This window comes from Hypomesus transpacificus, chromosome 10, assembly GCF_021917145.1.
Source record: "Hypomesus transpacificus isolate Combined female chromosome 10, fHypTra1, whole genome shotgun sequence".
Lineage (NCBI taxonomy): Eukaryota > Metazoa > Chordata > Actinopteri > Osmeriformes > Osmeridae > Hypomesus > Hypomesus transpacificus.
The window spans coordinates 1189513-1216252 of NC_061069.1; the positions used below are offsets into that span (position 1 = coordinate 1189513).

At 48.7% G+C, this 26740-nt stretch overlaps 1 protein-coding gene across 1 annotated transcript; it reads left to right on the forward strand.

Annotated features, from left to right (window-relative positions):
• Window positions 1–754: 754 nt before the first annotated feature.
• Window positions 755–26591, forward strand: LOC124472774 (phosphatase and actin regulator 1-like). Its single transcript, XM_047027804.1, is given in 13 exon segments — window positions 755–1150; window positions 6155–6319; window positions 11987–12067; window positions 14601–14804; window positions 15728–15853; window positions 15856–16105; window positions 17631–17827; window positions 17971–18127; window positions 22746–22801; window positions 23874–23935; window positions 24728–24872; window positions 26164–26236; window positions 26465–26591. Coding segments are annotated over 13 exon segments (1812 nt in total). The 5' UTR covers window positions 755–870; the 3' UTR covers window positions 26481–26591.
• The last annotated feature ends 149 nt before the right edge of the window (window positions 26592–26740 follow it).

Consider the following 26740-nt stretch of genomic DNA (forward strand, 5'->3'; position numbering starts at 1 on the left):
CAAAGATTCACTAAACCCTGCCTTGTTTGTAAAGTTTTTAAAGACAATCTATAGACAGACTTGCTTTGTGAACTACATAAATCTTACTCCCATTTTTTGTCATGAACGCTTTTTATCTCTATATTAGTTTCTAAAAGATTACCCATTCAAACTGATCTTGTGGTGCAGCGCTTCTCCTAATAGTTTAGCGTACACAATTAGTTAATATAGCCCTAGTTATGAACTATTAGCTACAAGGTATGCAGTATTTGTAATAGGAAAATAGTAACTTCACAGGACAAATTTGATCAAGAGCATTTATTAAGAGCATTTCCTTAAAGTTAACCCAGTGAGCACAATAATGCTTAATACAGGGCACTTAAATACTACCATTTATTTTAACATTTTCTATGGTGATGAGCATGGAACTGTATCATTTATATATTTTTGCCCGCATAAATAGCCTGAGCCGTATTTTTTAACAAGGTTTGACTAGAGAGCCAATCATGATGCTCAAATGCTGAGCGCACTAATCGCGGATTAGCTGTCGCGGCAGTAGGATGAGGATGGAACCCAGCACTGTTTTCCTACGACAGTTCAGTCTCTATGACAAACTGTAAAGTCGCAGTGCAGTTCATAGCAACAGTGGGATTGACATTTCCCCATGTCATTGCGCAGCTGTGTTTGTGTGTAGTGCGTCTGGAGAATCAAGTGCAAACGGAACTCTACTATTGCCACCTGACATCGTAGATAGGGGGTTCAGCGTGGAGTTAAAGCGACGGGATTGGTTGAAGTCTGTGGGTAAAGAGGATTTTTTTTTCGCGGGGGGCGCGTTTAAAAACCTCTCCCAGTTTTCCGCGCATTTAGACACAAATCCATTTTCGTGTCTCAATGTTCAAGACGGGCAGTTACCCAGTGGCTGACTCCGCGCCCACCATCATGCATGGGAGTTGGTTGACCACAGCATACAGGGAGAATACGCCCGTGGCTGTGGAGAAACCTAAGAAGAAGGCGTTTAACCTGGTCAAAATGATGTCTCTCAACCACAAGAAGGAACAAACCCACCCGCATCACCACAACAACAACATGCCTTTCATGATCCACTGTCACATCGGCAAAGAAATCAAGCACATTTGCAGCAATTGCAGCCGCGGGAACGATGCACAAGACGGTGAGTAGCCTTGGCTACCGTAAAGGTAGGCTACAGTAAGCGGACATGCAGTGCCAATGGTTTGAGTGCAACCACGCCGTTTATTTAATCGTTTCACTCGGCAGAGTAGGCTAGGTGAGAACACGCACAAAAACATAGAAAACGTGTAGTATGACCCCTATCGTGATGGTAATACGGAGTATGTGAAACAGAGCAAATTTGGATTCCACACTACACTGGTAGACTCCATCGATCTTGGTCGCATGCTTCTAGCAGGTTATCGCGGAGAGCAGCATTGCGATATTGTAAAGCCAAGTGATGCATGCAACATTATTTGGCTCGTCATTAATAGTTTTCTAAACAGTTCCGTGTAGGCCTGAGACATTATCGTGTGGTTACTTGCATAATGTCCTACTTAACATCCTTGTGTTCATTTGTTTGTAACTGATTAACTCAACTATTCCATCATATTAAAGAAATACGAGAAATCTTAACGTCTCTCCTCCCTAAATGTCAGGTGTAACTAAATCTCAAAATGCAGCTTCACTTAATTTGTGTAGCAGTCTTATGAGGTTGGTCACTCGAGGGGGGAATATGCCCTCTTCCCGATTGACTGTCAGTAGGCCTACCTCCTACAGTGCATGGATATCTGGCAAGATGCAACACGGATGTGAGCATATGGAAAATGTCGATATGGATGTAAAACTGAATAAACTCAAGACACGTCCCTCTCTCTCTAAAAACTGAGAAAGCCAACCCCAACAAAGTCAACAATTCTGAGTTTTCTGTTGGGGTGGAAGACCATCAACTGTCGTATTTAACGGATTGCTAACTCCAATCTTATCGTTCTGTTGCATTGCCCAGTTAATTATTTTGAGAACTTGGACATTATGGAAAGCCACGTCCATTTGGAGAAAATGTGTCCAAATCAATTAGCACGTTATAATTTGTATTCAGTTACCCTGGTGATGGCATCCAACACATTGAAGATGCAGTTTTGCACACCAAATTCAAGCCCTGGCTTTTCTTTTTGTCTGTTCTCTTTTGGAACACATTTGATTAAGTCAAACCATCACTGGATTCAATTAGCATTTGACTGTGCTGCTATTTATAGAGTCCTGGTGGCGGGCTTCCTAAGATGGTGGGCAGTGAAGCAGGCAGCAGAGCAGTACAGCCATGGTCTCTTTGAAACTGTGTTATTTATTCTGCCGCATGGTCCAACCACCCAAAGAGGATCCTGGTGCTGGTGTCATTCATGGAGATGTAACTCTGTATGAAAGCTGCAATGGTGTCTTGCCTGCACAGTGGAGAGAGGGCTGGAGCAGTAATGCTGGAGCAGTGATGCTCGATGGTGGTGACGTGCTGTCTTTCTGCTCCACGGTTGACATCGAACATCTGCATCAGAGCTCCCCCCACACACACACACACACACACACACACACACACACACACACACACACACACACACACACACACACACAGCTCTTAGGTAGTGTTGGCTGGAACATGGATGAACCTCATCCAGTTCCCACAGGTTCTTTTAAGATGTACCGACCTAACGTGACACCATTGTGCTGGTTTTGTCTCGAGTTTTGTAGGCCAGTTCAATCAGCGGGGTACCAGCGCTTGCTGCGTATGTCAGACATACTTTCAGCTGGCCTCATAAAAGACAGGCTTCGTCCATATTTAGGGGCAGACAGATGGAGGGGCAGGAGAGAAGCGCGTGTGAAGATGCGGTGGAGCGTCCATGTAAGCCCATGGGCTTGTTCATCTCCTCTGATGTTCCTGAAGGCACTTTGTTTACCCTCGTCTCGATCCTAATTGATTTATCGGAGCTATCAGAGGAAACGCTTGTCAGAGGGAGTGGTCCTGACTGTGTCAGGACATGAATATGGATGGACTGGGAGTTCTTCCAGCACTTGCTCAGACTCGATGTTCAAAGTGTGTGACGCTGATTAGCGTTGAGCGCATTTTGTATGGAACTGATCGTTGTCTGAATTGTAATTAAAATCCGGATCAAAAGGAAAGTCTAAAACGTTTCTTTATTTTGCGTGTTCATCTTCGCTGAGTTGTTGCTGGCAAGCTTTACACAACCAATCAGTGTGATGTAGTGTCCTACTCCTCCCAAGGTTAAAGGGGTCATTGACTGATTTTCATAGGGTATTTCACACTGTTCCTTAAGGTTTCCGAATAGGGTATGAAGAATAGTTTGAGCTGAAAATGGCCGGGTGCTGTTCTATGCGGCCTAATCCCACCCTATGAAATAGCCCTGGAATAAAATGAGGTTTTCTCCCTTTTTATGGTATGCTCATGAATATATATATATATATATACAGTGCCCTCCAAAAGTATTGGAACAGTGAGGCCAATTCCTTTATTTTTGCTGTAGACTGAAAACATTTGGGCTTGACATCAAACGATGAATGTGAAACCAGAGATCAACGTTTCAGCTTTTATTTCCAGGTATTTACATCAGGATCTGATGCACAAATTAGAAAATATCACCTTTTTGTTCAAACCCACCCATTTGTCACGTGAGCAAAAGTATTGGAACATATGACTGACAGGTGTGTTTTGTTGCCCAGGTGTGTCCTATTACATACATTATTCAATCAATAAATACCACTGAATGTCTACACTCAGGTTCAGATTGGGTAAGATAGGTTTTGTCTATGCAGACTGTATTCAGAGGTGAAAACAACATGAAAACCGGAGCGCTGTCTTTGGGTGAAAAACAAGCAATTGTGAGTCTTAGAGAAGATGGAAAATCAATCAGAGCCATTGCAGAAACATTGGCCATAGCCAGTACAACCATTTGGAATGTCCTGAAGAAGAAGAAAACTACTGGTGTACTAAGTAACAGACGTCAAACAGGTAGACCAAGGAAAACATCAGCAGTTGATGACAGAAACATTGTGAGAGCTGTAAAGAAAGAACCTAAAACAACTGTTAGTGAGATCAGCAACAACCTCCAGATGGCAGGAGTGAAGGTATCACTATCTACTGTTCGCAGAAGACTTCATGAACAAAAGTACAAGGGCTACACCAGAAGATGCAAACCACTCATTAGCAAGAATAATAGGAAGGCCAGGCTGGAATTTGCCAAAAAGTACAGAGATGAACCTCAAAAATTCTGGGACAAAGTTTTATGGACTGATGAGACAAAGATTAACTTTTACCAAAGTGATGGAAAGGCTAAAGTTTGGAGAAAGAAAGGAACTGCTCATGATCCCAAACACACAAGCTCATCTGTGAAACACGGTGGAGGTAATGTCATGGCTTGGGCTTGCATGGCTTCTTCTAGGACGGGCTCATTAATCTTCATTGAGGATGTAACACATGATGGCAGCAGCAAAATGAACTCGGAAGTCTACAGAAACATTTTGTCTGCCAATTTAAGGAAAGATGCAACCAAACTGATTGGCAGAGCCTTCATCATGCAGCAAGATAACGACCCAAAACACACTGCCAAAACAACAAAGGAGTTCATCAGGGGCAAGAAATGGAAGGTATTAGACTGGCCAAGTCAATCTCCAGACTTAAACCCTATAGAGCATGCATTTTACCTGCTTAAGAGGAGACTGAAGGGAGGAACCCCACAAAACAAACAACAACTGAAAGAGGCTACAGTGAAAGCCTGGGAAAGCATCAAAAAGGAAGAATGCAAAAGTTTGGTGACGTCAATGGGTCACAGACTTGCTGCAGTTATTGAAAGCAAAGGATTTGCAACTAAATATTAAGTCTTATTCACTTAAATATGTTTTAAGTATATCTGTTCCAATACTTTTGCTCACATGACAAATGGGTGGATTCAAACAAAATGTGATATTTTCTTAGTTGTGCATCAGATCCTGATGTAAATACCTGGAAATAAAAGCTGAAACGTTGATCTCTGGTCTCACGTTCATTATTTGATGTCAAGCCCAAATGTTTTCAGTCTACAGCAAAAATAAAGGAATTCGCCTCACTGTTCCAATACTTTTGGAGGGCACTGTAGATGAGCTGCGCGCTGATTGGTTGTTTTACAACGAGCGAAGCTGCGGAATAAAGATGCGACATAGCCAAACATGCATCGTAAATTGTAGATTTACATGACAACACAGGTTAATTATTCGAATGAAAGTCAGGAAAATGAAAAAAACATTAGCCCCATTGCCAATGAACTAAATCATCATACATTCTACCTATGCTAGATACAGGATACGTTAGCATTGCTAATAACTGTTAGCGACAAAATCATACTTACAGCTTGAAGTTGTGATAAGCATGTGCAATGAACAGCACTTCCTTTTCAGCAACCGCAGCTTAGCAAATCCTGCTTTAATTTGTCCAAGGTTTTCAAAACTGTCTGTGGTGAAATCGTTGGAGCAAATGAATAATTGAGTGTCGAACTTCACAGGGATCTTCTCATAGACAAACATCAGCCATGCCCGTCGGGTGTTTGGTTCCTTGGGAAGACTATGAAAAGAGTTAGCATTCCCTGTACATCCTGGAACACTGCATTTACGGCCGTAGTCCATTTTCAATATCTTTGAAAAACGTCCAAACTTTCTTCATTGTAATCCCCTGTGGAAGTATAGAGAGCAGCGCTCAGCAAATTTTGGGGCGTGACAAAGCTACAAACCAGAGCCAAAAAAGGTGGAGCCACTGTTGTGATGTCACAACAGAGGATTTTTAGGGAAACTGTGTTTTACAACACAATTTCAAATTGTGAGATTTGCATAGGAAAGCGGTGTCAATGGACTTTCACTGTATGTCCATTTTACGGTAAAAGTTAACTCGGTTTTGCAGTCAATGACCCCTTTAATACCACCCGAGTTATGCCACCTGATGCCTAGGCTTGTTTACCCACTATAAACCCCAACCAGATATATGCCCAAGGAAGCAAGTTGGCTTCGGTTCTGAAACCAGAAACTTGGTCATTTCCGCCACAAGCGCTTGACTAGGCTTGCTGTGTTAGCAGAAGGCTGATTGCGGCATTGTGACCTTAACAGCCCCCTGGCTCTCTCTCTGTGCCTTGTGCAGCGGAGGAGGTGGAGAGACTGGCCGCCATGCGCTCAGAGTCCCTGGTCCCCGGAACACACACCCCGCCCATCCGGACCCGGAGCAAGTTTGCCACCCTTGGCCGCCTGCTGAAACCCTGGAAATGGAGGAAGAAGAAGAGTGAAAAGTTCAAGCAGACGTCTGCAGGTGAGAACCATGACAACGCACACACAAAAACACAATTTCTGTCAAAAAGCATCAAGCTCCCGTTGTCATAATCTTGTTTGGGTGGACATAGTAGAGCATATAGCTATATTCTTTCTGTTGTTTACCACCAGAATACTATATTGACACTGTCTCACTGCCCCTGCCCAGTATCTTGATACAGTAGGGAGAGAGCAGGACAGCTGATTGCCGTTATTATTATTCTCTGAGAGGCTGGAGGGATAATGCATTTCCCCAGCCCCAGTGGTGGTCCGAGGGGGAAAGGTGACAGACGGCCTGCCAGGTGTTGGATGTAGTGGAGCACGGACAGCGAGTGAGGGTTCGGGGTGTCACGGTTTTTACGGCATGAGTCTCATCCACCTCCTTTGATCTGGCACTCTGCAGTGGTCAGGGTCAGTTGAAGGATACCCTCCTCCAGAATCCAGCTGCCTGCCTTGATTTATCTACTGTAGCTTAGCTGGACATGAAAGATGCTTAGTGGCTGGCTGGGTCCATAGCAGGGCGTTATGTGTCCATATACTAGACCAGATACTGTTTTCTTGCCCTTTTGAAACCCTGATGTTGAGGCTCCTGGTGTTTTCTTATGTTACCCTCGAGTGTGTGTCTGTTTGCACAACATGGCTCAGGTGGAAAGGGGAGAGTGGAGTGGAAAACCTCTGATCTAATTAGAACTGAGCGGATGAGTGTTAGAACCCCACCGAATGCGGCAAACCTGATTCTGGAGCAGGACAGGCTGAGCGGTGCGATTAGAGGCAGCCTGCTCCTTCAGGGTCTCCACCAACCTAGTCAGACATCTTTAGACATCAGTGCCGGGCTTTGGCACCCCACCTGGGTGTAAAAAGCCTCTTGTGATCCCAAATGAGAATTCATCGACTGTCTTATTTCAGGAATGCAAACTCCCCACCTTTTCAGGTGTAACTCACCTGTTTGAAAAGCATTTTGTTGGGGGATCGGCGTGGCCGTGGCTAACAACATTTTACCCATGCTTCACAACTTTACAACTGGCTCTGGAACCAATCGTTACTCCTAATGCATAAACCTAACAGCCAATCAGAAGTGGGGAGAGTTTTTTTCCCCCCCAAAGTCTGCAACACTGAGCAGTCCATCGACAACTGAACCAAACTGCAGTTGAACACTGCCGAACATGACATTATTTACAAGTGCACATATTCTACATTGATCTAGCCTCTTAATTTTGCTCTCAAAGTGCACCAGATTGATGCGTTTAACGTCAACATTTAATGAATTTCCTCCCGGGGAAGCATGCCCCCGGGCCCCCTTAGAGGGTCGGGGGTTCGCCGTATCCTTCTCACCTTTTTTTACCCCTGATCTGTTTGCATGCCTGTTATTTTCCTTGACTAAACGATTCATTTTGATAGAGCTTATGTGTTTACTTGGGTTTATGCTTCTTTAGCATTCACGGCTCCTGGTCGGGGTTGAAAAGTCCGCCCTGACGGCTCACTTAGCCCCCTGTCGTGGCGGCCGTCCCTGAGGACAAGGTGACACTTGAACCCCTCACTGGGTGAGGGTTGAAGTCTCTGCTGTAGAGTAGCCCCGATCTCTCTCCTGGCAGATCTAGCTCCTCTGCTCGCTAATATCATCCCCTCTTGTCATCCAGCGGGGCTAATGCAGAACCGTACGTAGGAAGAGGTGTCTCGTTCAGCAGGGAAGCCCTGTGGACACGCATCCTTGACCTCTTGTTTGGTCTCCATGCAATTTCTTAGCTCCTGCGTAGCCTCACGTTCCTCAGAGCGGCAGAATAGGGAATAGTGACCAGCTCCCCCACTGGTCAGGTGTCTAGGTAAGGTCTTTGTGTGAGTGGAAGAGCTTTTGTAGCCTGTTTTACACGAGGTTCCGCTTTGTTCCCGCAATGCTGCTGAGCACGGTGTCCTGGGTTTGGTTATGTGCAGACCTTGGCCTGTCTCTTTTGTGGCCAATAAAATGCATAATGTCAGGACACTGCTCCATGAAAGCTAGTGGATTCTGCTGATCTCATCTGAGCTACAGTGGAGGCCTCTGTCCCTGACTCCGGCAAAGTGAAGAATTGCAAAGGTTCGCACCATCAATTGGTCCAGACCACCTCTAGCTGTAGACAAAGTGTCAAGACCAGGAACCATTGTTCGAGGTTGCTGTGATAATGCTAGGGGGACAAGAAGCTCCTTCCTTATTCCCTACCTTGGCTACATCCCAGTTCAAACCTTGATTTGAGTTCAAACGTCGGTTGTGTGAAGTACAGTCGCAGTATTGCTGCACTTGTTTTTTTTCCTTTATTTTTTTTTAATCATTTGAACAGGGCCCCAATTTTCCATCCTCCTTCCTGTATGCACAGGAACCAAGCTCGCTGGCGGCCATGCAGATGTTGCAGGTAATTGGGAGAGGAGAGAATGTGAGCACAAGAGGATTATGGGAGTGAGATGAGGGCCAGCTCTTGGGGGGCTTACTCTGTAGCGTGGGACTGCATCCCTCTGACAGCTGGCTGGCCGTCCATCCTACGCCTGTCAGCCTGTTTGTCTTTCTGTCCCTGAGTGGGCATGAGAGGATAATGGTTAGAGGTTCACAGGCCAACCTGTCTCGGCCAGAACGTGGTTACAATATGGACAGTTCTCTGTGAACATGTGGGATCTTTTTCAAATGTTGTCAAAGTGCGTTTTGGGATTTGCTGCAAATGTTGCAGTCAATCAAGTGATTTTATGAAATCGTGTTTTTTGGGGGGCTCAGCAGAAGTGCAGAGTTGACCCTCTTTTGGAAAAGCTTTACAGTGTCACCTCCACTGACTTCCAACTCCAACTGTGTGATCCTCCACACCTTCTCATTGATGAGACCGTCACGAAGGTTTGAAAGCAGTTTGGGGAGGGTGAAAGCAGAGTGAAGCACTTGACTAATAGGCGCACTTTCCAGATAGCTAGCCTCGGGGTAGGTGGGGGTAGAGAACCTTCTATCTTATCTGGGTCACTTCACAGCGGAATAGATTTTTCTAAAACTAAGTGTAGCGTTTTTCAAGTCGGGGCAGCCTGTATTCAAATATGCCAGTTTCATTTAATATGCTCTTAGCCGAGGTTCTCAGATGAATTTCTAATCCTGCCTTTCTGGAACTGATCATGACTGAGTGGCTGCACTATATTTGTGTTGGCTTTTTGCTCATGTCCGGAAAAATGCCTTAGCGTTGGTTCTCTATTTTGGAGAGTTGTGAATGTTTGTTATTTATGGATGCAGTGTGCCATTGGTGTGTGTAGACAACTAAATGCACTGTCCTCGCTATGTGTTGCATAATAAGCATCTCACCAGAGACACGAGAACCTGGCTGACTTGCAAGGTCGACCATACTGTTAGTCTGCTGCACTTGCCAGATGCACGATTTGTACTTAAAACGTTGCTGCTACTTTTTGAAGTACAAATAGTGCATCTAGCAAGTGATAAATGTAGTAGGATGGCTCAGTCACTACACACACACACACACACACACACACACACACACACACACACACACAAACACGCATACTCTAAGCTAGTTCCCTCTGCCGTGGACATCGGAACATCTTTCTGTAGTGTCGTACAGACACAGATCCTTTCCTGTAGACCTCCCATGACATCACGGTTAAAGTCCTACAGCTAAATTGATAGAAATGAGACCATTCTCGTTGCCCACCGTGGCAGTGGGGAGTCCATTTTCAATTTGCCTTCTGAAGTGCTCCTATTTTCAAATGAAATTTGCATACTGTGGCAATTTCCTGTCCATTTTCTGGGCCAGCGTGTGAGTGTCCAACCTGGAGACAGGACCGACCGGCTGAATGGTAGCATTGCGTAACTGCATATCCCAAAGCCAGCATGCCCCGAAGCCAGCAGAGTTATGTCATAAACCTTTCTGTAATTGCTTTTTCATTTTGTTCAAATTGAAATGTAATCTCGGGACATCTTGCTGCCCTGCCAGACGCATAAACAGCCTTTGCATAATTTCCCCTCAATCATCAGTTAAAGTGACAGAATTGTGAGAAGCTCTTCATGGTGGGTTGCACTTAGACAGTCTTGGGCTTTGTTGTTGAGACTAAATCTAATATGTAAAGACAGATTGATACGTTCGGTTTTTACTTTAGCCATCATCTGAAGAGACACCAATTTAGTCTGTGTGTAGCTTCCTGTACTTAAGGGCTCTTGTTCTAGAAATGTCTCTGAACAGTGTGATAAGTCACCTCTGCGCTTCACCAAATGGGGACATATTGATCGACCTCCTCCCCCTCCTGCATATTCACCTTCATCCAGGCACACCCACACCAATAATGCTTGGAAGCTTCCAGTAACTCTGGCTAAGTAAAACCAGTGTGGGAGTTTACTTTTCTGGCCTGTATTATTTTCAGATTTTCCCATTAGGTATGTGAGAGGGACTGGACTTCAATCCATTGGTCGGAAACGGTACTGTGAGAGATTTGACTCTACGATGTTGGACAAAATCATTGTCACTACCCAGCCTGACCCCACACACAACATACACATGCTGTCTCTATTTCTCTCTTTACATTTACGCTGAGATACTTACCATGCACCACACTGGAAATTGAGTTTTTAACCCGTTTCCCAGTTGCCCCAGCAGAGGTGAGGTGAGGACAGGGTGGCTAGTATTCTCACATCCCTTCCCCCAAAGCATGTCTGTAAGTCAGAGGCTCAGCTAATGCCTGGCTCCCTGCCTATCTGAAGCAGCCGCCCCGAAAGGGAGAGAGCCTTTTGAAGTATGGATACTAAACATCTGGAGGAACTCTGAATGGGGGGTTGGATAACTCGCTCCTCTGTGACATTTTTTACGGTGGCTTTCTTTCCCTGGTGCATCACTGTTTGTGACATTTTGGACCATCCCTCTTGGCTGTCCCTCTGGGGACAGACCTGTTGGGTGTTGATCCGCTGTACGGGGAGGGATAGAAGGGTCAAGCTTTTCAAATGTTTTTTTTTCCTCAATGGAGTTGTGTGTTTTTAGCTTTGGCCCAATCCCTCTCTTTTTGTCAAAGCAGGCAAGGGTGTACGCACGCGCACGCACACACTCGCATCTCTCATCTCCCTCTAACAGGCACAAGAAGCCTGCAGGGAGAGTCTTGCGCAGTGTGCCGAAGTGTTCTCTCCGATCCTCATTTCACATTCTTAATTGGTTCCATTGCAGGGTTAGGTTCTTCTAAATCACTAACATGACGTTCAGAACTGCTTCAGTCCAGCCCAGCCAGAGAAAACATCAAGTCCCTAAACTGCTGAAATCTAAAAATAGTCTGTCGCTTCAGGACCAAGGCTACTCGTACATAATACATTATCATGGGAAGTGTCGGTAGTCTGCTCTTCTTGTCTAGCACCTATTTCCTAAGAGATCTCTCAGGCCCTAACCTTGATGGTGAGCAACAGCTGACTCCGTTTGACTAATCGCTTGTGTCGCCCGGATGACGTGACCTCGAGTCTCGTTTGTCGACTGCGACGAGAGGCCGACTGATGTCATTCGCCGATGTGCTGACACTGTCAGAATGGCTGATGGCGTCCATTGTGTTATCTTCTTGCTGCCATTAGTTATTTTCCCTGTCATGTTTCCGATGGCCTCATTTCGAGATTCGAATGCGACGTTGATGGAAATGCTCGCCGTGCACGCTTGTGTTTTGATTCAACTCTCTCTCTCCCCCACAGCTTTGGAGCGGAAGATGTCGGTGAGACAGAGCCGAGATGAACTGATCAAGAGAGGAGTGCTGAAAGAGATATTTGAAAAAGGTGAGCTGCAAATGCAATAGCTTCGATCGATGAATACGTCCTCATCCTGTAGCGGTCGTCACTATTCTCAACCTGTCGTGGAGACGGAGAGTGGCTTCGCTGCTGTGCGTCACCATGTAAAGGCTGGGTAGAGAGCCGGAGGTAGACCTGCTGTACTTCACATGCTATCGAGTGAGATGGTGGACCAACCCATGCAAGTACAGACCCGATGCAGTGGATCATGCGGTAAACGTGTCGGAGTTTGACATCACCGCGGTAATCGTTGAATCTATCGAGACGAGATCAGAGGGTTTAGGTGCAGTTCTATGGGCATATGTGAAGCCCTCTGTGACATGACATGTAGGAAAAAAAAGTGCTACACAAATCAAATTCGATTGGACAAGATCACTGGTGTATTTCCATGTAGGTTACAGTTGTCATTTTAGAGGGATGGTGAGAGGAACAGTTCAGTCCCCAGGCAGTCAGGATATCGGAGGCAAGTTGTTGGCTGCTGTCAGACCGCTGGGTACGGGTCAGTGGTCCTGGGAGTTGGAGCTGAACTGGTGGCTGGTGATCTAAACGTCTTGCTCCCTCATGGTAGGTGACATGCAGGGCTTGAGAGTCTCCAGTTTCCCAGAACACACTGCCCTGCTCCAGTATCATCTCCCTACCAACTGGTACATCCACCAGCTCAGAACTACATCCATACCGTCATTTTATTTTAGAGTACTCCAGTTCAGTTTGCTTGGATGGTACATCTGTACTCTCTGAGGGCCTGTCACTGCCTGCTGTGCCTCAGGAGATTGGTTCATAGTTCATGTCACATGGTTGTTCACTACTGGTTAATGTTCCCATGTTGAAATGACTGACTATGTAGCAGTGATTCTGGACCAGTATTCAAAAAGTAGCCGGAACAAAAAAAAAAGGAGAGGAGGAGAGCGCCCTTCAAAATAAAGGTTTAGTCAGCGATTTGAAAGGCACGCCTTGGTTAATCAGGCGGTAAGCTTGAAAAGGCATTGTGTTGTCGGAGCATGGGAATAAACAAGATGACTTCTATCTTCTGAATGACCTTCTTAAGGCTTGTTACCCAGTCATCCAAAGCCCTTCCATGTCACATGCCCAATGTTAAATCACTGTCAGTTCGCTTTGACGTCTCCCAAAGAAAAAAAAATGGATTAAGAAAAAAAAATCGCAATTGATTAATCCTATCAGGATGGAGAATGTGTTAATCTGCCATCTGATTGGCCACTGGTGCGTAATCGGATTGTAGCGGTTGACAGACACAAGTGCCTGGCACAGCCTGCTCATGCCTGGAAGGAGCATTGAAACAGGCTGTCGGAAGACTGGGAGGTGGTCATACACCTGGTGTTGAGAGGGAGAACGTGGAGACAGTTGTCCACAGTGAATGTTCCTGTCCCTAGCTGTATACCACAGGACCAAGGCTGTTTATCTAAATCCTCCCAAAACAGCGTTGCGTGAAATTGCCGAAAACTGTTAAACAAATTCCTAGACTAATCTACTCGCTCTTCCACAACTCCTGGTTATTCCAACTAAACAAGCGATTGGTCTGGGTTGGTGGTTTGTTGTGAATTGAATGCGAAGGCTCGCGATTCGGTGGGAAGGCCTCAGGTAGATTAGTTCAAAGTTGCACTGCACCACATCTGGGTCAACATTGTGTTGCTACTGCTCCTATCTTGAAGGAACAGAAAGCGAATCCCTTCACCTGACGGTGCGATGGCAGATTTCCCGTGTCGTCCCCAAGTGAGACTCCGGCCCTGTCCGTGACACCGGTCCGCCTCTGTTCCCGGAAGCCCCCCTCCTCGAAGGATTTCATGCTGCGACGACCGTCATGCAGAAACCGCTTTGACTCATCTGCCAAGCAACAAGAAAGTGCTCCACAAGAAAACCTATCAAGACTCTGCAGTTGTTTGAACGTTTCTTTTGTGTCGAAATGAGTCATTCTCGTCTGCTGTTGTCTCTGACTAGGGGGTATTGCAAAAGGGAGGGGACCTGTCATGGCAGAGGGGGGGGGGGGGGAGGGGGGGGGGGGAAACACCCAGCCGACTATTGATTTGTGGAGTAATGTGTGTTTTAGAGGGTGGAAGGCATGTTTTTGCTTAATTCACCCTTGCACACTGGGGGACAGGACTCGCGTTCAGTTGAATCCCTTGCCGAGGGAATACAGAAACAAAAGACGCGTCTTTCATCCACGTTTAGGAGGGAGAAGTACTGTAGGCCAATGGGAGTGTTGCGTGCGAGCAGCAACAGACCGAGTCAGTCTTCAGACAGCTTCTTTGTTCCGGGATGTATTGTTTGGATCAGAAGCTACTGATTTTGTGATTTTGAAGAGCCTATGTTTATCCTTTCACTGAATCATCAGCCACTTCCTTTTTAAAATGCGTTAAGGACTGTTATGGTGGCCTTGCCTCGCTAGGTTTTCATGGCTTCCGAATGACGCAGCCAATGTCATTTGCCGTTGTGTCCTTTACCCCTCCCCCCCCCCCCCAAGCTAGGCCCAACTTTCAGCCCTGTGTCTCTCCGTCCATCTCTCCAGCCACCGTGGAGTTCAGGTCCTCCATGGACGGCGGAATCTCCTCTCAGGAGCCCTCCATGAAGTCGTCCATGGTCCTGCCTACCAAAAAATCGGTCACCTACCCTGGGGACATTCAGGACATCCCCGCCAAGCCACTGCTGTACCACAAGCAGCGTCCTGCCCTCCCCCCGAAGCCCTTCTCCAGGATGTCGAACCACGGCTCAGGTAAGGCCCCGGTACACTTCTTTGTTTAATACCCCCCCCCCCAAGTCATATTGATCCTAAAGCAGGATCAGGTGATCTCTGCAAACCACTTTCCCCTTGTTGTGGGAGATCGCAGTGTGTCAGGTTATGCCTGAAGGAGTGTGCAACAAAAAGGAAGTGACTGTTTGAATAAACACACAGGGCCTTGGATGGATGGATTGTTTATTTCCTGCATGACGTGAAGAGCTTCTCAGATTCCTCTCTCCTTCATTTGGCTCAGTTATGTCCGATAACTAATGCTAATATGCTGCACGTCGGCGCGTGCGTGTCAGAGCCTGCAGACGGCTGAGAGATTAGTCTCATTAAGTCCCTCGAGTCAGGTCGGCTGGACTCCCTGTCCATCACGGTCAATCCATCAGTCAGCAGGATGGGGTGTTATCATCATCACTCAATTCAAGTCTAGGACAAGTCTGAGAGGGTAGTCCTCCAGTCTCTCTCTCTCGCTCTCTCTCTGTGTTTGTCTCACTCCTCTCGACAGAGAGTCCTACACATTATGATATTTACTGAAATAGTGAGGGATGACAGATCTTAGTCTCGGTGTCTCTCTCCCACTCTCTCTTACATTTGATTCCAGTTTGCTGTTCAGTGTTACTTGTTCCTATTTGACTGTGATAGGCAGTTAAGTGTTGAAGAAAAAAGTCCCACTGCATCAAAACCCAGTGTTTTTCTTGCAGTTTAGTAAACTCATCGTTATAAAAAAAAAATAAAATACAAATTGTTTTTTGAAATGTAGGAATCGCTAGAAGACTGAATCGCAATGGATTTTAAAAAAATGATTATTTGTTTTTGTTTTTTACCCCTAGAAAGTAGCATAGTGGGTAGGCCCATGTGACTTGAAACAGACAAATCAGTGAGTGATTCCGCCTTCTCTCTCCCCTCCCCAGACTCCTGCCAGCCCATGAAGCTACCCTGCATGCCAGGGGGGAAGCTCTCCCCGCCTCTACCTCCCAAGAAAGTGATGATCTGCGTGCCTCCTGGGGGGCTGGACTGCTCCTCCTCCTCCAACCCTCCCAGCTTCCCCAGAAGTGCCCCCCTCCTCAGGGCCTGCCGCCACACCACATCGCCCTGCTGCCCTCGCAGCTGTCTGCCCTCTCAGGTCTTCACCACCACGGGCACAGCCACCAGGGGGGCCACCAGGGGGGCCACCAGGGGGGCCACCATGGCCACCCGCTCCAGCTGCAGTACGGCAGCATGCACGGCCCCAGCCGCATCATCGAGGAGCTCAACAAGACGCTGGCGCTCTCCATGCAGAGGTTTGAGAGGTGAGCCAGAGGCAGGGTCTCGTCCTTAACAACCTATCGGAAACCTAGCACAGCCCCTCGCTGTTGGAATAGAAAAACAGGTTGCCAGGTTTGGTTAACCCCCTTTCTAGGTTTCTGGATCTCGCCTCCTGCCGCGCAACTGTTAGTCGGGGGGTGGGGTGGGGGGGGGGGGGTGTTATTGAGGCCGTGCTGGCAAAGGAGGCCGAGGCTGGCAGCGCCATGCGGCCCCGCTTGTGGAGGTGTGACCCGTCTCGCCCGGGTCCTCCCTGGGCAGGCAGCCTGACCTCATTTGACAGGCTGTGTGGAGTGGGCGCCCCTCCAGGAAGCGGCCCGGCACACATGCCCACAGCTGGCCTCCGTCAGACACTGGCCTCGGCCACACGGACTGGAGGTTATGCAATCAGGGCTGAGATGAAACGGTGAAACGGGGCTGCCTCAATGACGGTCAAAATAGAAACGCATCATATTTGATTGAGCCCGACGATCGAAAGGCCGATGCCGTAGCAGCAAAACATTCGAAAGCTGCGTCCTGCTCAAATCTGGACTGAAATGGCGAGACCCGAGACGTAACCTGAGCCTATATGAAGGATGTCAAGCTCATTGGTGAGGTAGCATTGAATTCAAACACCATTTAGTTTGGGTAGCTTGTGTAATGATGAATCCAGCCTTCCAGCCGGTGTTCCACACACACACACACACACACACACACACACACTCACTCCTGTTCCCTCTTAGGCTTCGCAGCAGTCTGAGTACGTTGCATGTTTTCGAGGGTGGACAGCGCGGCCCCCCCGTCGTTCTTCCCAGCAGGGGCTTGTGGGTAGTCTCAGCTTGACGCCAGCGCGTTCCTCTGATAGGTTGATCCCTCTCCCACTTTAAAACGACTGCAGGATCCTGACCTAATTAACAGACTACTTTGCTTCCATTTAGAGCTCTTAGACATTAGAATACAAAAATGAATATCGAGCTATATCTTTAAACATGGCAATGCCTATAATTACGCAAAAACCTTGTTTAAAAGTGTTGGTGTATCTCTCTCTCTCTCGGCCTAGTCCCAACGCTTCCTATTTCCTTCTCCTTTGTCTCTGGATTGGCAGCAGATTAAAAGACAGTCCGCTATCGGTCATATGCATAGATTCCATGAGGTAATACTGCGCTTTGAAATTCTTTAAAGGTAGACCCTGCAACATATAACATGAAAAGAGTGCAAATAAGGACTACTTTACGCTGCACATCGTGTTTAGTTCCAACACTTCAAACATATGCCTTCTATTTCAGTGGTGACATTTTAAGAATGTAAACAAGCTAGTGGCTGACTCATTTCAGCTCTCCCCCCAACTGTGCAGTGAATTTTAGTTTTTTACGGTGACCCACAAAACCTTACTATTGCTAAAGTAATACCAGGGCTTTTGTTATTTCATTTTATTTACAGTAATATCTTGTGTAAAAATGTCTCAAGGACAGACTTGGGCTGAATGACTGCCAGCTTGGATTCAACCAGCACCCCTTGCCCTCTGCCTCCTAGCTCAGTGTTGCATGCTGGTCAGTGTAGTCTGCTGGACAGCAGACAGGCCCCCTCTGTGATCATCGACTGCGACGACGACAAGGAGAACATGCCAAACGAGTCCGACTACGAGGACCTGCCCAGCATGTACAAGGATGACGAGGACGAGGAGGAGGACGAGGAGGAGGACGAGGAGGACGACGACTCTCTGTTTACAAGTAAGAGAGGTCGTCTGGGGCGCGCGCGCACACACGCGCACAGTCGAGGGCCAATCTTTTCAAGGTGACATTTGTCACCATCTATGCCCAAATCCAACATCTACTGTGTGTGTGTGTGTGTGTGTGTGGCCTCCTGCCTAAAGGTACCCTAGCTCTGAAGGTGTTGAGGAAGGACTCTTTGGCCATCAAGCTGAGCAACCGTCCGTCCAAGAGGGAGCTGGAGGAGAAGAACATCCTGCCCATGCAGACAGACGAGGAGAAACTCCAGTCCAGGCAGCAAATTGGCACCAAACTCACAAGGTGAGACACACACATATATCTCTCTCTCTCTCTCTCTCTCTGGGGTGATATTCTGAGTGTGACACGCAAGGATCTCCACCGTGTAGGTGGAGAAATGGATCCGAGAAAATGGATGATTAGATTGAATCCGACTGACTTCTTTTCCCTACTTGCCGGCGCTCAAACGATTTATCGCCGGACTGTGAAAATCGACGGTGAAAATGGTTCGGAACGCCAGCATGAGGCGTTGACCCACTTTGTTGAAGACGGTCTGATATTCTGCCAAGCATAACTCGGAAGCTTCTCTGTCCATCTAGCTCTTAAAAGCAAAAGTAAACTCGACTGTGAAAACGGAGGGGGGGGGGGGGAGGAACACACACTCATCATTTTGATTGTTTTAAATGTCTGCAAAAGATTAGCCCTCCATCTCAGAGAGAAAGAAAGCTGAGCTGACCTCATTTCAGCTCCACATCATCTCTCTCTCTCTCTGTCCCTCTCTCCTTCCCACTGCCTGCTGTCCTCCCTCGCTCACTGAATCACCACGGCGATATGTGCCAATCCATTATCACCCCACTCCTCCACACAGCACCAACAACACACTAGGCCGACCATACTGACGGATCACACACACACACACACACAGCTGCAATAGCAGCGCCACACAAAACAAAACGGGGTTGCACTAGCCTTTAATATAACCTGGTGGCAAATCTGCCTCTGTGCTGGGGCTGAAGGGTTGCGGGTGATGATGAGGTTGCAGGGGGGGCTAAGGGTAAGAGGCGAAGGCAAGGAGGGCAGCGGCATGGAGCATCATCTCCGAGGGGGGGGGGGGGGGGGGGGGGGGAGAATCACACCCGCCGGTGGAATCCTCAGTTCACGTCAGCCACTGGGAGCCTGGGCCTCCAATCTGGAGGACTCTGGAATCTTCTCTCTCCACCTCAGAGGTGGGAGAAGAGGATGAAGAGATGGTAGATACTCCACACCTGTTCCGACATATTTGTCATCATCGAGGACACGCTTAATTTTGTTATATAACACCATTATGGTTGTGGCCGTGGCACTTGAAAAGGTTCTTCCTGGCAGGCAGGTCGTACATAAGGAGGATGGCTATGGTGGTGGTGGTGTTGGTGGTGGTGGTGGTCTGGGAAGGGTCTGTCAGATTGTCCGAGGTCACGTTGAGGTGAACTCAAGCTGTGTACTGGGACATGTGGTCCCAGGTGCCCTCGGAGGGACGCTACGTGGCCAGCAGGTGGAGTAATAGCCCAGGCCTACTGAGCGCCACTCTTCCTTATTGAAGGTGGACAGGACTAATGACACACACCTGAAGCAGGTTAGGGGTCATTAACTGAGACCCATGTCATGTTGGAGGACTCTGGTTGGGAGAGCGTAGATGACGGGAAGAGGCGTGACAAGTCGAGATACACGTTAGATCGGAGGGAGTGCTGGACTATTGTCTTTTGTCCATCCACCCCAATTTGGGTTCCCTTTACGAGGAGGTTTTCTTTCTGTACTTTTTGTTCCGTTTGGCCTCGGGCCCCGGGAGAAGGACTGTGCTGTCATCTCCTTCTGGAAGCAAACATATCCAACCCTGATATTCTACTTGGACTGGATTTGTTCCTGTGACCTGTCACAGTACGTAGATCAGCACTGCCTAGGAACCCCCTCCCTCCCCTGTTTCTCCCTCCCTCCGGATGGGTGCTTCCGAAGCAGGGGAGACGAGAGGAGGGAGTGACAGGGCTGCAGCTTGTGTGAGCTGAGAGCGGGCCCTGACCGGAGCAGGACTGTGCGATGAGGCTCTCTGGTTCAAAGAGCAGGACATCAGTCACTAATGCTGCAGAAGCACACGGGAAGTCCGGAAGGAAAGCGAAGGCATTTCCAATGACCTCGTCTGAATGGCATTTGGCGTTGTCGTTTGACGGGGAACAGGATAGGCGCTGACGGCTTGAGGGCGCGTTTCTCCATCTGTTTTGCACGTGCCCCGACGCACGCTTACTTTAGCGTTTTCCCTTTTCGTCGAACCGTCTTATTTCCTTTTGCTCTCTCCATCTTCTTCTCTTTGCATCTCCATGTCTGTCTGTCTCGCTCGCTCGCTGGTGTGTAGGTGCCGCCTGTGAGAGACGGGGTGGCTTATTTTAGCGTTCTCTCAGCACTCCAGGGACTGGCACACGGAGCGCTCCCAGAAGGCATGTGTGCACCGGTCACGTTGCCAGGGGGGAAGGGGGTCGCAGGTCGGGGAATGGACCATGTCGGCCTTCTGCTGACCGTCCAAGTATTTTCCTCCTCTCCTCCGTCTCTCACTGCCTCGCTCAGGGAAGAGGGCAGGAAAATGAAGGGGCCATCTGTCACCAGAACCAAGCAGGATTTGTAGTCCACGCGCTGCAGTGTAGTTTTTCTGAGGTCATGGCAATGTAACGGGAGGTGGGACCTGTAAAAAGGGAATTTCAGCATTTCAAAGAAACGGACCAATTTTTTTTTATTTTTTTTTTTATCTCAAGTCGATTCAATTGTTTTTGGTCGTTGCCAAGATGCAGGTTTTTCGGCGTGACCCCACACATACACACACACACACACACATGCCACCTCCTCCGTGTGGGGAGGTTTCAGCTCATGCCCGTCCGTCACTGTGTAGCCACGGGAGCTGTGTGTCAGACCGTGTGGCAGACTAAGGGGCTAGACGCGGAGGAAGAGAAACCGGCCCTGCTTCCTGTTCCTCTCTCAAACGCACCCTGACTGACCATGCTAGCCCAGAGCTACTTGGACTTGTAAGATAATATATACATAAATATATATATACAGTGCCCTCCAAAAGTATTGGAACAGTGAGGCCAATTCCTTTATTTTTGCTGTAGACTGAAAACATTTGGCCTTGACATCAAACGATGAATGTGAAACCAGAGATCAACGTTTCAGCTTTTATTTCCAGGTATTTACATCAGGATCTGATGCACAAATTAGAAAATATCACCTTTTTGTTCGAACCCACCCATTTGTCACGTGAGCAAAAGTATTGGAACATGTGACTGACAGGTGTGTTTTGTTGCCCAGGTGTGTCCTATTACATACATTATTCAATCAATAAATACCACTGAATGTCTACACTCAGGTTCAGATTGGGTAAGATAGGTTTTGTCTATGCAGACTGTATTCAGAGGTGAAAACAACATGAAAACCAGAGCGCTGTCTTTGGGTGAAAAACAAGCAATTGTGAGTCTTAGAGAAGATGGAAAATTAATCAGAGCCATTGCAGAAACATTGGCCATAGCCAGTACAACCATTTGGAATGTCCTGAAGAAGAAGAAAACTACTGGTGTACTAAGTAACAGACGTCGAACAGGTAGACCAAGGAAAACATCAGCAGTTGATGACAGAAACATTGTAAGAGCTGTAAAGAAAGACCCTAAAACAACTGTTAGTGAGATCAGCAACAACCTCCAGATGGCAGGAGTGAAGGTATCACTATCTACTGTTCGCAGAAGACTTCATGAACAAAAGTACAAGGGCTACACCAGAAGATGCAAACCACTCATTAGCAAGAATAATAGGAAGGCCAGGCTGGAATTTGCCAAAAAGTACAGAGATGAACCTCAAAAATTCTGGGACAAAGTTTTATGGACTGATGAGACAAAGATTAACTTTTACCAAAGTGATGGAAAGGCTAAAGTTTGGAGAAAGAAAGGAACTGCTCATGATCCCAAACACACAAGCTCATCTGTGAAACACGGTGGAGGTAATGTCATGGCTTGGGCTTGCATGGCTTCTTCTGGGACGGGCTCATTAATCTTCATTGAGGATGTAACACATGATGGCAGCAGCAAAATGAACTCGGAAGTCTACAGAAACATTTTGTCTGCCAATTTAAGGAAAGATGCAACCAAACTGATTGGAGAGCCTTCATCATGCAGCAAGATAACGACCCAAAACACACTGCCAAAACAACAAAGGAGTTCATCAGGGGCAAGAAATGGAAGGTATTAGACTGGCCAAGTCAATCTCCAGACTTAAACCCTATAGAGCATGCATTTTACCTGCTTAAGAGGAGACTGAAGGGAGGAACCCCACAAAACAAACAACAACTGAAAGAGGCTGCAGTGAAAGCCTGGGAAAGCATCAAAAAGGAAGAATGCAAAAGTTTGGTGACGTCAATGGGTCACAGACTTGCTGCAGTTATTGAAAGCAAAGGATTTGCAACTAAATATTAAGTCTTATTCACTTAAATATGTTTTAAGTATATCTGTTCCAATACTTTTGATCACATGACAAATGGGTGGATTCAAACAAAATGTGATATTTTCTTAGTTGTGCATCAGATCCTGATGTAAATACCTGGAAATAAAAGCTGAAACGTTGATCTCTGGTCTCACGTTCATTATTTGATGTCAAGCCCAAATGTTTTCAGTCTACAGCAAAAATAAAGGAATTCGCCTCACTGTTCCAATACTTTTGGAGGGCACTGTATGTTTTTTTTTGTATCTATTTTTTTTCCGCTGGGATTGTGTGTTCTGTTCTGAGATTCGGACAAGATCCAGTGTCCCAGTTCGTAGGGCGAAAGTGAGAGTGTTGTCTGTGGTGAGGAGCGTGCATGACGGGGAGGGCGCCCGGGGTTGGTGTCGAGACGTGACGGGTGTGTTCCCCCCTGCAGGCGGTTGAGTCAGAGGCCCACAGCCGAGGAGCTGGAGCAGAGGAACATCCTGAAACGTGAGTACACATCCAGTATGTACCCCAAATCTACTTTACGCCCTTTACACATGAGCACACACTGTTTTGAGTTTGACTCGATTTGACCGTGATCTATGAGACTATGATCGCCCAATCGTCAATGAAGGGGTCACCGGGGGTCTCACTTGGGCCTTTCCACGTAGTCGGCATTACTCCATATCTGCACTCGTCTGTGTGCTAGCATGTAGCCAGCGCAGGCTGTTACAGGAGCTGTGTGGGGGAGGCCTGTTACAAGAGCTGTGTGGGGGAGGCCTGTTACACGTTCCTGCCCCCTTCGTCCTGTAGAGATGCATCAGCCCCCCCTCCCCCCTCTATCAGAGAGCTAGCAGTGTGTGACTGCCTTCAAACACTGATTAGGCAGCAGCACCACCACGTCTCAGAGACACATCCCGTTTCAGCCGGCAGAGCAGGGGGGGGAGAAACGAGAACCGGGTACGAGAACGCACGATGCACATTTCTGTCAAGGTCAGATAGCTGCTCTCCGAGTTGGAGTTTCAGCCACTGATGAACTCTCAGTAGAAGGCAATGTGGGGGTGTTTTTGCTCCCCTCCCCCCCCCCACTTTTTTGTTTTAGTTTTTTTTTTTTTTTACAATTGAGAGGGTCCTTGTCTTATAATTAGCTTGGAGTGTAGCCAGTAGCTGTTTGGCTAGTAGGACTCCGGTGACGTGGAATAATTTTGTCTGAATAAAACTGGCTGCGACGTTGAATCTGAAGCCCATTTTTCCCAAAGCAGAGCTATTTTGTATTTTGAATCATGGAAGGAAAGAGGGCGAGAAAGAAATGACGTTAAAAAAATTTAAATCGAATCAGCAATGCGAACAATCCTCCAAAAGCAGGCCCAACAATTTGAGGCCGTACGAAATGCAGGGGCATGGAATATGAGGGGAGCGTGTGCACTGCATGTTAATGCGCCTCCGTTATGCAAATATGTAGTTCCTCCTTGGTAGTGCTCAGCCGCTTTCCTACAGGTGTGACTCCCCGCGCGTACGCGCACCCCTAAACCCCCGCCCCCCCCCCGTCTCTTCCTGACCCCCTCTCCTGTCTCCACAGCCCGGGACGAGCAGGAGGAGCTGGAGGAGAAGAGGGAGATCAAGCGAAGGCTGACGCGGAAGGTAAGCCTTTCGAACAGGGAAGGAGGGGAAAACTGAAACCCCCCCGACCGCCCTAACCCTCGTCCCCCCCCCCCTCCTCCTCCTCGTCCCCCAACCACAAGGCCAACAACCCGCAGACCCCTGCTGCTGTTCTGGAAGGTGAAGGCGGGGGGGGGGGGGGGGGGGGGGGGGGGGGGGGCAGAATATTCAACGGGCACAAATGCCAGAACGATGACTCGGCAGGCTTGGAAGTGGAGGAATGTGTGAAATCAGTGGCATTTCTCCATACTCCCATTTTTCCCAGCCTCCCATGGAGGTGGGGGGGGGGGGGACCGATGTCCTCGATGTCCTTGGCCCTTCCAGAGAAGCTGACGCCAGACCCCCAAACCACCTTCACCACCACACACACATACACACACACCCTGAAACGGCGCCTGTTCCTCACCTCAGATTGCCTAGCAGCAGGTTCCTCTCACCTGCTGGGTGCTGGCTGAACACACACACACACACACACACACACACAAGCGTCCATGGTCCTGTGACTCAGCGCCACCGCGCACCTGACTCAGAGCCCGTTCGCACACGCCAGGCTCCATCCTGACTCGACCCCCATCCGTGATTATTCACATGGAAGCGAGCCACAACTCTCCTCTATCCTCCTGACCCCCTTCTCTTCTCTCCTCCTGACCCTCTCTCCTCCTGACCCTCTCTCCTCCTGACCCCTTCTCCTCTCTCCCCCTGACCCCTGACCCTCTCTCCTCCTGACCCTCTCTCCTCTCCCCTCCTGACCGTCTCATCTCTCCTCTCCCCCAGCTGAGCCAGAGGCCCACGGTGGAGGAGCTGAGGCAGGCAAAGATCCTGATCCGCTTCAGCGACTACGTGGACGTGTCCGACGCCCAGGACTACGACCGGCGAGCCGACAAACCCTGGACCCGGCTCACCGCCGCCGACAAGGCGAGTACCCCCTCCACTTGTTCTCCCCTCCCACAGTGGTCCACCCACTCGGGCCCGGGTCAAGTGGTGGTGGAGGAGGAGGGGAGGGGTCAACCTTTACTTCATGAGGCCTACTCCTCACTGAGGACTGCTCCTGGTATGCAGCACATCTAGAGGTCCAAATATTCACCTTGAGCACCAGCGTAATTGATTTTGGTTAGATTCCTACGTTGTACACCACAGCAACTGTGGCGTACCTTCTCTCTGTCAGGACTAGACTTCCACTATGTAGAACAGGCCGGACTGCTGCTCGACCTCAAGAACTGGAGCTCGAAAACAGCTCGGAGGCATAACGCTGGAAGGACCCGCTCTGCTCTCCCTCTCCCGTTCCGCCTCAGCTGTTTTGTTTGGGCATTACTTCCTTCTGAATTCTGTTATTCACCCATCTATCTGTTTACCACTCTGTAAGTACACCCCCCTCCCCCCCCCCTTCCCCCCCGAGCGTTCCTGCCTGTCTGCCTCTGCAGCCCGCGTCTAATGAGGTCCATCTATCCGGGAGACGGCGCCCTCCCTCCTTCGCGCGACTCTCTGCCTCGCCGTCTTTCTCCCCCCCCCCCCCCCCCCCCTTTGACGTCAGGGACGGAAGGCAGGCAGACTGCGGACGGCGCCGGGTCACACCTGACCACGGCCCATGTGAGAGAGCGGCGGTTACACAACGCCCCACTCAGGCCCCCCCCCCCACCCGTTACGTAACAGTCAGACGGAGGCCCCAGGACCCTTCGGCCGAGGCCTCTCTCTCTCTAATGCCGCTCGCCGTCCGAGGGGTTAGCATCCCGAGCTGGGAGATGCTAGCACACAGTGTCCGCCATTTGGCGTGCCTAGCTTTGCTGGGGGCGATGGTTTGGTGGCTACCGTGGGACGAACGTGACGTCCACCAGAGAGAGCAAACCACAATACCCTTTGCCTTTAATTCATCACCTTTTTTTATATCCCTGTGAATATCGAAAAACGACTGAAGGTACTAAATATATCAATAAACTCAGATGATGTACACGGAAGAGGGATGGTTTGGAGGTGAGGAGGGAGAGAGAGAGAGAAGGGGAGAAAGAGAAGGGGAGGCTGCAGTTTTTGAAAGAGAATGGAACAGCTTCCCTCGTGACCTTAAGACGCTGGTAAATGATGCATGAAGCGTTCCGAAAGGCCTCGGAGCGAGACGGGGGGGGGAGATTGCGGTTTGTTTATGCGCTAACTCCGTCCCTCAGCTCCCCCCACCCCCCACTTCTCACTTTCTCGTCCTGTTTCCCCTCTACAGGCAGCCATACGGAAGGAACTGAACGACTTCAAGAGCAACGAGATGGAAGTACACGAATCCAGTCGCCATTTGACCAGGTGAGGCGGCGCGCGCCCCGACGACGACGCGCCTCCGTGCGGAGGGACGCTCTGCAGAGAGGCCTCGTTGGCGCTCCCTGTAGGAACACGGCACGGGAACTCACGACGAACCCCGTTTCGATTAGAAACACGTTTCTGAGATTTGACGTTGTGTTTCATCACAGTTGACGGTGTATTGAGACTTGCTTGGTTTGACGCTGCTTTTGTTGGGTTGTCCGTTCTCTCTAGGTTTCACAGGCCGTAGACCACCACTGTCGAGGGAGTCACCAGCCTGGAGTGCTCCTTCTCCCAGAACCACAAGTGCTGGACAGTTCACCGTGCCCCTTTCTACCACAAGGCCATGTACTTACTCGAATGCCTTCTTCCCCCCCCCCCCCCCCCCCCCCCCCCCAAGACCCTGCGACTGAGTTGGTTCTGCGCCCGCCCGACCCCCCTCCGCCTCTCCAGAGGGTGTAAACAGACGCCCTCTCCGATGCCGTAGTAGCACGTTAACTCGTTTTCTCG